This window comes from Myotis lucifugus, unplaced genomic scaffold (assembly GCF_000147115.1).
Source record: "Myotis lucifugus unplaced genomic scaffold, Myoluc2.0 scaffold_7, whole genome shotgun sequence".
Classification (NCBI taxonomy): Eukaryota; Metazoa; Chordata; class Mammalia; order Chiroptera; family Vespertilionidae; genus Myotis; species Myotis lucifugus.
In genome coordinates, this window is record NW_005871055.1 from 7,062,949 (window position 1) to 7,076,809 (window position 13,861).

Genomic DNA, 13,861 nt, shown 5'->3' on the forward strand with positions numbered 1-13,861 from the left:
ATATAAGCACATATACAAAAGTTGTTGTTCACTCATTTTAAAAAATGCTAGAGGCCTGGTGCACAAAATTTGTGCGGGGGGGGGGGGCCCCTCAGCCTGGCCTGCACCCTCTCGCAATCTGGGACCCCTTGGACATCCCTCTTGCAACCAGAGACTCCCTGACTCCTAACTGCTCGCCTGCTTGCCTGTCTGATCACCCTTAACCACTTGCCTGCCTGCCCGATTGCCCCTAACTGCTCACCTGCCTACTTGATCACCCCTAACCACTCGCCTGTCTGCCCGATTGCCCCTAACTGCCTCTGCCTGCCTGCCTGATCGCCCCTAACCACTTCCCTGCCTGTCTGATCACCCCTAACTGCTTGCCTGCCTGCCTGATCACCCCTAACCACTCTGCATGCCTGCCTGATTGCCCCTAACCGCCTCTGCCTCAGCCCTCACCACCGCTGCTTCTTCCGGAAGGTCATCTGGAAGGACATCCAGAATGACATCTGGAAGATTGATCGGCTGTCTGGTCTAATTAGCATATTATGCTTTTATTATTATAGATAATATACTTTTAGTCATTATAACATTAAGCAACATACGTATACTTTGTATAATCAGTCTCAGAAATAGTAAGTGTAATTTCAATATAATTTCAAAATCTAATTTATTGAGGTATAATTTACAAATATTAAAATTAACCAGTTTTAAGTGAACAGTTCAATAAGTTTTAACAAATGTACTTAACCATGTATGTACCACCATTAAGATATAGAAATTTATTATTACTCCAGAAAGTTTTCTCATTTTCCTTTTTAGTTATTCCCTAACACCCTTACTCCTGTCCCCAGGCAGCGACTGATCTATTTTGTGACATTAAAAATTAGTTTTACCTTTTCTGGAATTTCATATGAAAGGATTGTACCCATACTCAATGTACAGTATGAACCCATTTGCATCTGGCTTATTTTTCTCAGTGTAATAATTTTTTAGATTTGTCTATGTTATGTTTATTAGTACTTTTTTACTGTTGAATAATTCCATTGTGTGGACATACTATAATTTATCTGTTCACCTGTTTCTGGATATTGAGTTGTTTCCAGTTTTTTGTTTTTATGAAGGAAGTTGCTGTTAATATTTTATGCAAAGTTTTCATTTCTCTTGTGTATAAATATCTAGGAGTAGAATTGCTAAGTGTTATGGAAAGTATATATTTAACTTTATAAGAACTTGCCAAACGTGTTTCCCAAAATGGTTGTATCATTTTACATGTTCACTAGCAATATCTGAATGTTCCATTGCTATATATCCCCATCAACCCTTGATATTGTTGGTATTTTTTTTAAAATGTTTTTATTGACTCTTAGAGAGAGAGGAAGGGAGAAGGATAGAGAGATAGAAACATCAATGTGAAACATCATCAATCAGCTTCCTCCTGCACTCCCCTTACTAGGGACCAAGCCTGCAACCCGGGCATGTGCCCTGACTGGGCATCGAACCTCTTGGTTCATGGGTCAATGCCCAACCACTGAGCCACACCAGCCGGATGATATTGTCAGTCTTTTTTATTTAAACATTCTAGTTGGTGTATAGTTGTAATATAAGTTTTAGGATATTATTACCAAAGTAGATAAAATTAATGAAAAGTTTAAAATCAAATACTGATAAGCTTTTTATTATGCATAAATTTGATGGTCTAGACAGCTGTGGGCAAACTACGGCCCGTTTGAAATGAATAAAACTAAAAAAAAAAAAAAGACCGTACCCTTTTATGTAATGATGTTTACTTTGAATTCATATTAGTTCACACAAACACTCCATCCATGCTTTTGTTCCGGCCCTCCGGTCCAGTTTAAGAACCCATTGTGGCCCTCGAGTCAAAAAGTTTGCCCACCCCTGGTCTAGAACAATTCTTTTCCTAAAGCTTTTATATAATTAAGATTTCAAAACAATGAAAATTGCATCACATTCTTTTCAGCTTTATCGTAATCTCCAATTAAGACTAAGCAAATAGTTACAGTTGTTTAATAAAACATCAGATAATTTGATATTCCTTTTGTTTTCAATTTAATCCAAGTTTTACCAACAAAACTGAACTTTTGTAGACAGTGGTATACATTTTTAGGGGAAAAAGTGTGTATTCTAATGATGAAAAATATTCTGATAATGAAAGCCATCACTAATGGAATACTAATTATATGCCAGATATTATGCTAAGACATTCATTTCATTTAATTCTTACAAAGTAAGGTATGCATTATAATTCTCATTTTGTAAGAAAGCAAGTATGCATCAGAGATATGAATTTCACAAAGTTAAAATATACATAAATCAGAAGATTGCTAAAATAATGAGTGAATGAAAGCAAAAAGAAGATAATCAAATTAGAAAGTGGGTTTTATTTATTTATTTATTTTTAAAATATATTTTTATTGATTTCTGAGAGGAAGGGAGAGGGAGAGCTAGAAACATCAATGAGAGAATCATTGATTGGCTGCCTCCCACATGCCCCCTACTGGGGATCGAGCCCGCAACCCAGACATGCCTTTGACCAGAATCGAACCCGGGACCCAAATTGAACCCGGGACCCTTCATTCTGCAGGCCGATGCTCTATCCATTGAGCAAAACTAGCTAGGGCATGGGCTTGTTTTTTAAAGAATTTATTTTTAAAATTTCTGAAATTTTTTAACTTGGCTTTGATGACATTGGATTATTGAAAAATGAACTTCAAAGAACTAACTGACCCCTAAATTTTCCACAGTAAGTTGTAACTTAACTTTTTAAAAATCTCTCTAGTATTTTTTTGTCTTACAATATAAAATGTAAATGTTCGTTAATAGTATAGAATTAAATGCTCTCAAGTATATGCCATCATAAGGGTTTAAATACTATTTTGTTATGTTGAATAAACAATTACACATAACACAAATTTAACACAGTATTCAGTTGTGAATGATTTAATGAAATACTTGAATTTTTTTTGTTTGTTTTCAGGAAAGTTATATTCAGAATAAAAAGGAACTATGGGGCATCTGTATTTTTATTGCAGCAGTTGACCTAGATGAGATGCCATTTACTTTTACTGAGCTGCAGAAAAACATAGAAACCAGGTAAAAATTTTTCATCAATATCGCCTCTACTATTAAAGAAAATTACACCTGAACTTTCCTCTTAATAAACATTAGTAAATGAAACATAAAGGACTTAGGTCAACTAGTGAACTATCATTCTCTCATGGAGCCCTTAATGAAAGTGTATTTATGCTGAACTTTCTTAAAAATATATCAATATGTGTCCTGGCAAAATTATCATCATGTCTCTCACTGTCTTTAAAGTTTCTTAATTGTAGCTGTTGGATAAAGCCATCTAAAATTAAGTAAAATTGGTGTTTTATTTAAATGAGATACATTAAATTGTTTCATTTTTTGGTAATACTTTTTCTTATTACCTCTATATAAAATGTGGAAACATAGGCCTGGTATAATCATATTTAACTTATTGCAATGATTTTCAACGTGTGCCACAAGAATTTTTAAAACATGCATAACATGACTATTTAGTCAGGGGCATTGACCTCCTTTACTTTAAATTGTCAAGTAATGTGAATGAATCATAATTATACCTACTTTTTTGTCAGGTCAGCAAAAAAATTATTTTTTTGGTGTGCCACAGAATTTTAGTAATTAGTTTATGTGTGATGAAAAAGGTTGAAAATCGCTGACCTAGGGAATTAGAATTGGTTTCCCTCTTAGAGCTTTCACAGTTTAACTTTATTAAATAAAATTGCTAAATCAAAGTAGTCTTTATGTAGCTGAAAAGTAATCAAAATATGTAAGTAAATTTTCACATTAATTTATCCATTCAGCAAATGATTTAGTGGCTTCAGAAGATTAGAAATAATATGGATGTTTGGATTAACATAAACTGGATTTAAAACTGGGCTCTGTTGTTTTATAAGCTATATGACTTGGAGCAGACTGTTGAGCCATTAGTCTCAAGTTCCTCATCTGTGAAGTGAAAATTATTAGTTACTTCAGAGAATTATGAGAATTAAGTAACTTATGATGAATAGAGATGTAAATACAGTAAAAACTTGATATAATGGGCTAATTTGGGAGAGGGGGTCTCCATTAAAGCTGAAAGTCTGTTATATAATAAAGTAGGTTTTCCAAATGCGTATGTTAAATTGACAAGTTAATTTACCTATTTTTACTTTTGTAGACATGTTTTGTGTAATTTAGTATGTATGAAAAGTTTTCTATATATATCATTGTAATTTTAAACTTATACTCAATAGTTTCAGTAAATACATGCATTCATGAGTCACATGAATAAACAAAGGCACAAGGCTGGAGCTTAGTGCACATGGGAACATTGCCCTAACTTGTTAAAGCTGCTGTAGAAAGTCATGCCATTGGACAATAGAACCAATTACCTACTACACACGATGTGAGATTATAGCTAATCATTCCCAAATATTGTTTACAAGCCCTGACTGGGATTTAAATATGTAGACTATAGTTGTTAGATATATAATATTTATTTATGTTGGCGGAATTACTACAGTGTTTTTTCCAACATATGGCCTATTCGCTAAAATGTTAATTTAATTATAAGCACATCTTGGCTAAAAGCATTTAAAAATTAACCAGAGTGTTAATTTTCACATGTAACATATGGACTAGAAATTTTGTTTGTTAAATCCGAAATCCGTTAAATCAAGGTCTGCAAAATCGAGGGTTTACTGTAGTTCATAGTCAATACCTGTAACATCTTAGGCCCTGACGGGGTCTTAATCTCTTTTTTTCTGTAGCCCTGTCTCCCCATTACCTACCGTACCCCCACAAAAAAAGGAAAGAAAGAAAACTTAAACAACTGCTAGGTAATATATACTATGCTAGGTTCTAATGATATAAAGATGAGAAGTAATCTCTGACCTCAAGAAACTCAATTCAGTGGGGAAGATAAAATTAAACAGATGATTGCAATACAGTATTTTATTTATAGATTATTAAATGATTATGACAGAGAAAGGCTATTACATCTTTTATCTATAAAATAAAATAATTTTCCTGGCAAAGCTTTTCCTAAACCCTTTTTCTTGAGTATTCACAGAGCAACCTGATTTATAATTTGGGCACGTCATAAATAAATATAGTAATGTATTTGGTATACTTTTTTCTTATGCAACTTTCACTGTTCTGGTAACTATCCAGGAGTGTTATCTGGACAATTGCATCTTAAATGTGCTCTGGTGAAGGACTAGTTGTTTTTTATTTACAATGTGTTACAGACTGATATTTTTTAAAAAAATGTAGTATAAATAAAAATAAAAAATGAAACAACAAAATCAGAGTAGACATAGGACTAAACTTTTTATTATAAGATTCAGCAGGTGTAAAATTATTGTCAAATTGCCATAACATGCTTACTCTTAATTTCTGTACTTGTGTTTAATTGGGGACTGGTAACAAACATTTCACAGACCAGTATCTACTCATGGAGCATTGCTCTAGAATATGTAGTTATCAACAGACCTATGTGTCTTAATTATGGCTTTTTATGCCGGCCTGCCTACCTGTCTACCTTGCCTCTGTTTTTCTTCAGAGGAGGGCCACAGAAGGAATAGATAGTCACATAAGTTAACCCTAGGAAAAGAAGGCTTTGTATTCACAGTTCACAGTTTTCATTGTGTTTAATTGGGGACTGGTAACAAACATTTCACAGACCAGTATCTACTCATGGAGCATTGCTCTAGAATATGTAGTTATCAACAGACCTATGTGTCTTAATTATGGCTTTTTATGCCGGCCTGCCTACCTGTCTACCTTGCCTCTGTTTTTCTTCCCGAGTTTACACGTTTCCCGCACTCCACCGCAAATCTATATGACCCGAGTTAAAGACGGCTCCCGCTCACAGTTTTCATGGTGCTCCATGGATAGGTAATGCCATATATCTCATTAAAACCGAAACTGAGTGGTTCTTGAATAAATGCTATTCTAAGGTTGATTTCTTTTTTTCCTGTATATATCTATACATTTGCTCCACTCTCTTTTCTAAGTAGCAATCTCATCATCTCCATATCATTTCTCCCCTCCTTTATTGGATTTTCCACATAGTGTGTCATGTCTGCCCTAATCCTTTCTATATCAAGGGAACTTTTAATAACCTTCTCTTTGGGCTTTGTGCCCTTTGCTAATAGCTGAAGTTTTTATTTTTCTAGTTCTCAAGATAACTGTCTGAGTACTCAGCCCATTTTTTGGAATGAAACCTATAACTTTAGTTGCTGGACAGCCTATGAATGGGTCTGGTGGCTACCCTTGAGGGTGGTTCAGGGATGGGGAGTCAGTCGGAACAGGAGAGGAGAGTACCCATGTGGGGGAGTGGGTAGCTTTGGAGATGCAAGGTGGTTACGTAAAGGGAGATTGAGTCAATAAATTAAAGATAAATGGATCCTAGGCTTTCTCACTGTCAATGAAGAGTTATAAGCATGAAATGAAACAATTGAGTTTATGTTGGAATTGGATAAATAAATGTGAACTTATGGTTTTAAAAACATATAGGTAGATAATGGAAATAAATATATACTTATGTATGTCTTTTATTATCCTTTTTTATATTCTTAATGATAAATAGATGTAGACATAGGTATATAGATATAAGGGTATAGGTTGAAGACTAGTGGATTATTTTTCTCTTCAAATTCTAGGAAAATAAAAAAAGAATTAATTCCAAAGGATATAATAGTGATTTGATATAGAGCTAATTATATTTTGAATTGAAATGTCTATGCTTTGAAAATGAAATAAAATAAATTTTTAAAATTGCAATTCACTTTTTTCTATTCTTTCCTTTGTAGTGTCTATAAATTTTTTTACTTACTAAAAGAAATTGATACCAGTACCAAAGTTGATAATGCTATGTCAAGACTGTTGAAGAAGTATAATGTATTGTGTGCACTCTACAGCAAATTAGAAAGGTAAAGTAAAAATTTTATTAGGATTACACCCTGGTTTTTTATGTCATTGTTCATGATTAGATTCCATCTGGGAACTATTACATATTTAGCGAAGTTCTTAGGTATCTTTTTAAAAATATATTTTTATTGATTTCAGAGAGGAGGGGAGGAGAGAAAAATAGAAGCATCAATGATGAGAATCATTGATTGGCCTTCTCTTGCATGCCCCCTACTGGGGATCGAGCCCAAAATGTGGGCATGTGCCCTGAACAGGAATCAAACTGTGACCTCCTGGTTCATAGGTTAATGCTCAACTACTGAGCCACACCAGCCAGGCAAAGTTATTAGGTATTACCCCTTAGACTTGTTCCCTTTGCTGTAAGTTTTCTTATTAATTCTTTGCTTTTTAATTTATCCAATTATATGCATTCTGAACGTTTTTTCCAAAATGAATTGTTTTTCTATATTTTCATGTTCCCACTTGTTTTACCAAACTTTAAGCTTAGTTCCCACTTTAGCCTTCCCTGTGAGAAGACTTACAGTTTTGAGTGGAAGAGTGACCTAAATTTAAACTTCTTCCTAATGATGTTATTTAATCTAGAAAGAGAAAACATATTGGTGATGGAAGGTATATGTAATCTATACTACCAAGCCATGATTGTATTCCCAGTGGTGGTTTAGAAGACATTTTGTTCAACTAGGAAAAAGATGAAATTCAGATAAACTTAGGTTAAGTTTTTAATATAATAGTACTTTCCGTCCAAGTCTGCACTCCTAGTATTACAGTCCTTAATTTGGCATGTGCCTATTACTATGTTCATTTTGGGGCTCATTTTATGTGGGTAAAAGAATATGAAAGAATGTTTTGGCTAAATAAGCAGTTTTAAGAGGAGAAGGGAAAAAAGATGTGTCCTTATTAAATATTCAGGGGAGAATGAATATGGAGATAAGAGCTGAAAAGAAACATCTTCTCAAATGGATGTTTTTATTTTTCCTTTTCTTTTTGGTTGGTATGTCAGTCCAACCTCAGAGGTGTGATTGTGAGTGAGAAAAGTGGAAAGAAAACTGAAAGATTGGCCTAGGGCTTTTTAAAAAATCCTCACTTAAGGATATTTTTTCCATTGATTTCAGAGAGAGTGGAAGGGAGAGGCGGGGGCAGGGGGGGAGAGAAAGAAAGAGCGAGAGCGAGAGCGAGAGCGAGAGAGAGAGAGAGAGAGAGAGAAAGAAAGAAAGAAAAAAAGAGAAATATCTATGTGAGAGAGACACATCAATTGGTTGCCTCCTGCATGGGCCCCAACAGGGCCCGGGGATTGAACCTGCAACCGAGGTATGTGCCCTTGATCTGGAATCAAACCTGAGACCTTTTGTTCTGCAGGCTGATGCTGTAACCACTGAGCAAAACTGGCCAGGGTGGCCTAGGGCCTTTTGAAAGAATTTTTCTTGCTTCTGGTTTTTAATTGTAATATGGTAGCATTGGTTATCATTATTTTCTTTTGTCTTACTTGTGTAGAGTAGAAGCTCTTTGCATGGAAAAAAATTAAAAATGTTTTTTAATTCTTAAAAAATAAGTAATTTGGCTAAGAAATGTGAATTGTCGAATACTTGGAAAACACAGAAAGGCATAAATAAGAAAATATGAATGACCCAAACCTTTAACACTGGAGATATTTCTTTCCTTTGGATATTGTTTTACATAGAGTAGATCATATTGTATATATAATTTTTGTCTTGGCTTTTTTTTTTTTTTAACCTAATAGGGACTTTCTAAATGCTTTTCTGTCTCTTAAATATGTTTACAAACTTTTATCGCATATCTTGGAGCTTATCCTAAGAATATTATTCTAATACTAGAAAGCTTTATAGATTTTTATCACAATATTATTTATGCCACTGAAAAATTTGAAACAACCTATTGATGCACAACTGAAATAAACAAAATATTAGAAATATAATCTAAGTGTATTATATTATAAATATAAATTAAAATTTGATGAGGAGTAATGTCAATATGGAAAAAATTCTTCTAATGTTAAATAAATAAAGCAGGATCTATAATAATAAAAGGGTAGTATGCTAATTAGACTGGACATCATTCTGGACATCCTTCTAGATGAAGCCAGGGCCAGAGGGAAGTCTGGGTCCTGGGTGCAGAGGGAAGCCAGTGCTGGTAGCCGGGGGAAGGAAGGCCTACTCTTGCACTAATTTTGTGCATCGAGCCTCTAGTATACTATAACTGCAGAAGGAAGAAACCAGACACTATTACATTGAATGAAATGACTGAAAAGAAGTGTACCAAAATGTTAACTGAGGCTTTATATAAGTAACTTAAATATGTGTTACCTGTATAAAAAATTAGGCAAAAACTCTTGATGCTAATATTTAAGAAAAATCTATTCTGTAAAGACTGGTAACTCAAAATCTGGTATCAGAAATAATCATCAGACTCTTTCTAGATATAGAATTTTAGTGAGAATGATTTGAATTACAGTCCTATTTTTTTTGTTTCCTGCTGTAATAATTTTAACTGGATATTTCTAGGTTTTGCTCTGCTTTATGAGATTAGAAATCTTCTTGGGTATTTGTTTGTGTCTGCCTCTTTCCTTTACCTCCTAGTGATGCATTATACTTATGACTCTCTTGGAAACTAAGGGAGAGTTAGAATAGAAAGTTAGAAAATGGAATATGGTACTGACATTTTTGAAGTTTTTAGGTTCTTCCTACCTCCCATTCCCTTTAGGCCAGTGTAAACACTCATTATTTCAGGTTAGTAAATAGGACACAAGGTCAGAGTTCACAAAGAATTTTCTTTAAAGTAGTAGTCTGGTTTGATGCCCTACCAAAAAAGGGAGGTCCCACTAGAGCTTAATGTTGAAGAGAATGTAATTTTTTGAGTCGGACAGATTTGGATTCTAATCTAGACTCCAACATATATTGTGTGATCTTGGACCTGTGAATTATCTAACTTTACTGGTTAGTTTTCTAATGTGTCAGTTGAGTTCATAATAGTGCCTATTCTGTTAAGGTTTTATATATATATATATACTAGAGGCCCAGTGCACAAAATTCGTGCACCGGGGGAGGGCCCTCAGCCCAGCCTGCACCCTCTCCAATCCAGGACCCTTCGGGGGATGTCTGACTGCTGGTTTAGGCCTGATCCCTGTGGATCCCTCTTGCAATCTGGGACCACTGGATCCTAACCACTCAGGGCTGCCTGCCTGCCTGATCACCCCTAACTGCCTCTGCCTACTGGCCTGATCACCCCCTAACTGCTCCCCTGCTGGCCTGATCACCTCCTAACTGCCCTCCCCTGCCAGCCTGATCACCCCCTAACTGCCCTCCCTTGCCAGCCTGATCACCCCCTAACTGTCCTCCCCTGCCGACTTGATCATCCCCTAACTTCTCCCCCTGTTGGCCTGATCGCCCCCTCACTGCTCCCCCCTGCTGGCCTGATTGCCCTTCACCACCTCTGCCTCGGCCCCTGCCACCATGGCTTTTTCCAGAAGATGTCCTGAAGATGTCTGGTGTAATTAGCATATTACTCTTTTATTAGTATAGATTTTATTGATTGATTTTAAAGAGAGAGAGAGGAAGTGGGGGGGAGGTGTGCAGAGAGAAAGAGGCAGGGAGAGAGAGACATTGATTTGTTCCACTTATTGATGCATTCATTGGTTGTTTCTTGCGTGTGCCCTGACCTGGGATCGAACCTGCAACCTTGGTGTATTGGGACAGTGCTTTAACTGAGCTACCCAGCCGGGGACGGTTAGGTTTTTTTTAATGTATTAAATGAGGTAATAGACCAGCAGTAGCCAACCGGTGGTCCGCGGACCACTGGTGGTCCATGAGGTCTGAAAGGTTGGCAACTGCTGGCATTAGACAATGTTGAGTCCAGTGCCTGGTGTAAACATAGTAACCTTTTCCATGAATCTTAGTTCTTTTAAACAAAAATTCTGGCCAAATTTGTGAAAATATGCATACCATATGCCCCCACCCCCTTTAAAGAATCACAATTGACATTGGCAACCTAAGTTTCTTTAAAGTCCTGTATAATAAAATTTGTTGAATCTGTAGAGTTAGGTATTTTCTAAATTTATTAAGTTACTAATATATGTTTATATGTATTAAACATCAATTAAATATTCTGGAACTAGTGTTTTGTGGAATGTACTTTAAGAAATTTTAGGTTATCACCTGTTTTATTGCAAATAAATTAAGAAACTATAATAAGCATTAACTAAGTGACTCTTAGTACCTGGCTATATGTTAGGTGCTGGGGATACAAAATCATATGACACTGTGATCACCAAGAAGCTTACAGGAGGGGGGGAAATGGTGGCTGAATAGGCAGACATGTCCCAAGCCTTATCCCGGAGCAGAGAGAAGGAGCATCGAAATCAAATAATGTCCACCTGGAATTGGCTAAGTAGACACAGCTGGTGAGACAGTTTGCAGAATACACCTGGAGAACAGTAGGATTGGGGATCTGGGCCAGAGAGAGTCACGAGACCACTGAGTAGAGAGGGTCAGAAGGAAGCTGCATGGCACCAAGTCTGTGTTCCTTGGGGATAGGTGTAACATTCAACTGTAGAATGAAAGTCCACAGGGCAGCTGGTGGTAGGGGATTCTAGATCTAAGTCCACAGCCACAAGAGACTGAGCCCAGAGGGGTGGCCTGAAGAACTGCTCAAGCCCCACGGTGCCAGGGAGAGAGAACCTAGTATTTACGCAGTTGTTTTGCATCTGTTTGTTCTTTGCTTTTATTTGCTAAACCCAGTTCATAGGACCTTTCAAATACAAACACTCACTCTTGGCTGAGGTGCAGGTGAAGATGCAGACTTGTGGAGTCTGGGGAGAGGTAACCAGAAGTCTAGCACTGGAACATTCCTGACTTCTCTGGACCTGAGCATCCATTTTTCTCCTGAAGAGCCAGCCCCTCCAAGCAGCCTCAAGGCAGCTAATACAGCCATGCCCAGACTACACCCAGAGCAGTACAAAGGACACACACACAAAAAATCTGAATAGCCCTGAAGAGCCCTCAGGGACTGATTTGACTAGCTGTTCAGTCCCAGAAAGCGATACAGAAACTTCCCTACCTATAGTTCTGTCAGAAACAGATGCTTGAGAGACTAAAATTGACAACAGGCAGACAGGCTAAGTGGGCAGATTGGTTCTGCCTGCTTGCAGTCAAGGCTGTGGAGATAGACACAAACAAAGGAGCAGTGGATCGCTTGGAACTTCAACATGGTGCTGACTACCTAATGGGAAACTGAGAAGTGGTAGACAGAACAGAAGAGTGGGATATTAAACCAGCCCCATGGAGCATTAAAACTCAGCTGAAATAAACGACACTTCATATTTTTATTTTTTAATCTTTTATTTAAAAACATTTATTTTTTATTTTCTTTTTTACATTATTTTTTCTTCATTCTATTTTTATTTTTTTATTATTCTATTTTACCTTATTTTTTATTTTTTCCTTTTTTAAATTTTGTTCTTCTTATCCACTCATTCTCTTTCTACCTCCTCTATACTAAACCAATATAGCGAATATCATTTTTGCTCTCTCTTCTCTTTCATAATTCTCTTTTTTCTGGTGGTCACTTATATTGAGGTTATCAGTGTTGTGAGTACATTAGTGTTTTGTTCCCTTTGTGTCATATCTTGTCGAATTTGACATGCTTTCACTAAACAATCACTGGTTTGATTACTGGTCAGGGCACATGCCCAGATTGCAGGCTCAATCCCCAGTAGGGTGAGTGCAGGAGGTGGCCAATAAATGTTTCTCATCATTGTTTCTATTTTTCCCTTTCCTTTCCTCTCTATCTAAAAAAAAAAAAATCAATAAAAACATATATTTTAAAAAGAAGCTTACAGTAAATATATTTTGTAATAAAAATGTATAATAATGCATGTAATGCATGTGTAGAGGATTATATCTAAGAAGTAGAAATTAATAATAAGCAAAATATTGTATATGTTGAAGGTGATTATGGGGTGCTTTTGATCAGGAAAAAGTTATAGAAAGCAATATCTGAATAGAGTTTAAAGGATAAACAGAAACTCACCAAACAAAATGTGTAGTAACTGGGACTGAGCATCCTAGGCAGAGTGATTAGTATGTGTACAAAGCCAAAGCAGTACCATGATGTATTTTAATATTTATAGAGGCTGAAAGGTAGGAAGGGATCAGATTGATAGTGAATTAGACTTTCTCCTGCAGATGATGGGGAGTCATTGAGTTTAAGCAAGGGAGTAATATAGTCATATTTGGCCTTATGAGGTTCACTGGGGATTAATATAGTCATATTTGGCCTTATAAGGTCACTCAGGTCTTTGTAAAAGGGATTAGAATTTTTATTTACTGGTTACATGAGATAATCCAGTGTTTACTGGCCTTGAAGTAGACTGGCAGGGTTTTAAAATTTCATTTGTACTGTTTTCTGGAGAGCAGTTGGGAAGATTAACTGTGATATCAAAACCTGTTTATTTAAGGTTTTACATTGACGTTTCCCGCATACAGTGTGTTAACTGTGATATCAAAACCTGTTTATTTAAGGTTATACTTTAGGTACATACTAGAGGCCTGGTGCACGAAAATCGTACATGGGTAGGGCCCCTAGGCCTGGCCAGCAATCAGGGCCCATCTGGGCCTTCCCGCTGCCAGCTGCCAGCTGGGGCTTTCCTTCGTTCTGCACCACCCCCTGGTGGTCAGCACACGTCATAGCGAGCGAGTGAACTCCCAGTCTCTAGGTCAAACTCCCAAGGGGACAATTTGCATATTAGGCTTTTATATATATATATATATATACTAGAGGCCTGGTGCACAAAAATTTGTGCACTCGGCGGGGGGGTCCCTCAGCCCGGCCTGTGCCCTCTCGCAGTCTGGGACCCCTCAGGGGATGACCACCTGCTGGCTTAGGCCTG

The 13,861-nt window shown here is 36.6% G+C and overlaps 1 protein-coding gene across 1 annotated transcript in view; it reads left to right on the top strand.

Moving 5' to 3' along the window:
- Positions 1-13,861, top strand: part of RB1 (RB transcriptional corepressor 1) — a 198,402-nt gene that overhangs the window by 30,444 nt on the left and 154,097 nt on the right. Inside the window, 2 exon segments of the mRNA XM_006109689.3 lie at positions 2,978-3,093; positions 6,843-6,962. Of these exon segments, the coding sequence (XP_006109751.2) occupies positions 2,978-3,093; positions 6,843-6,962 (236 nt within the window).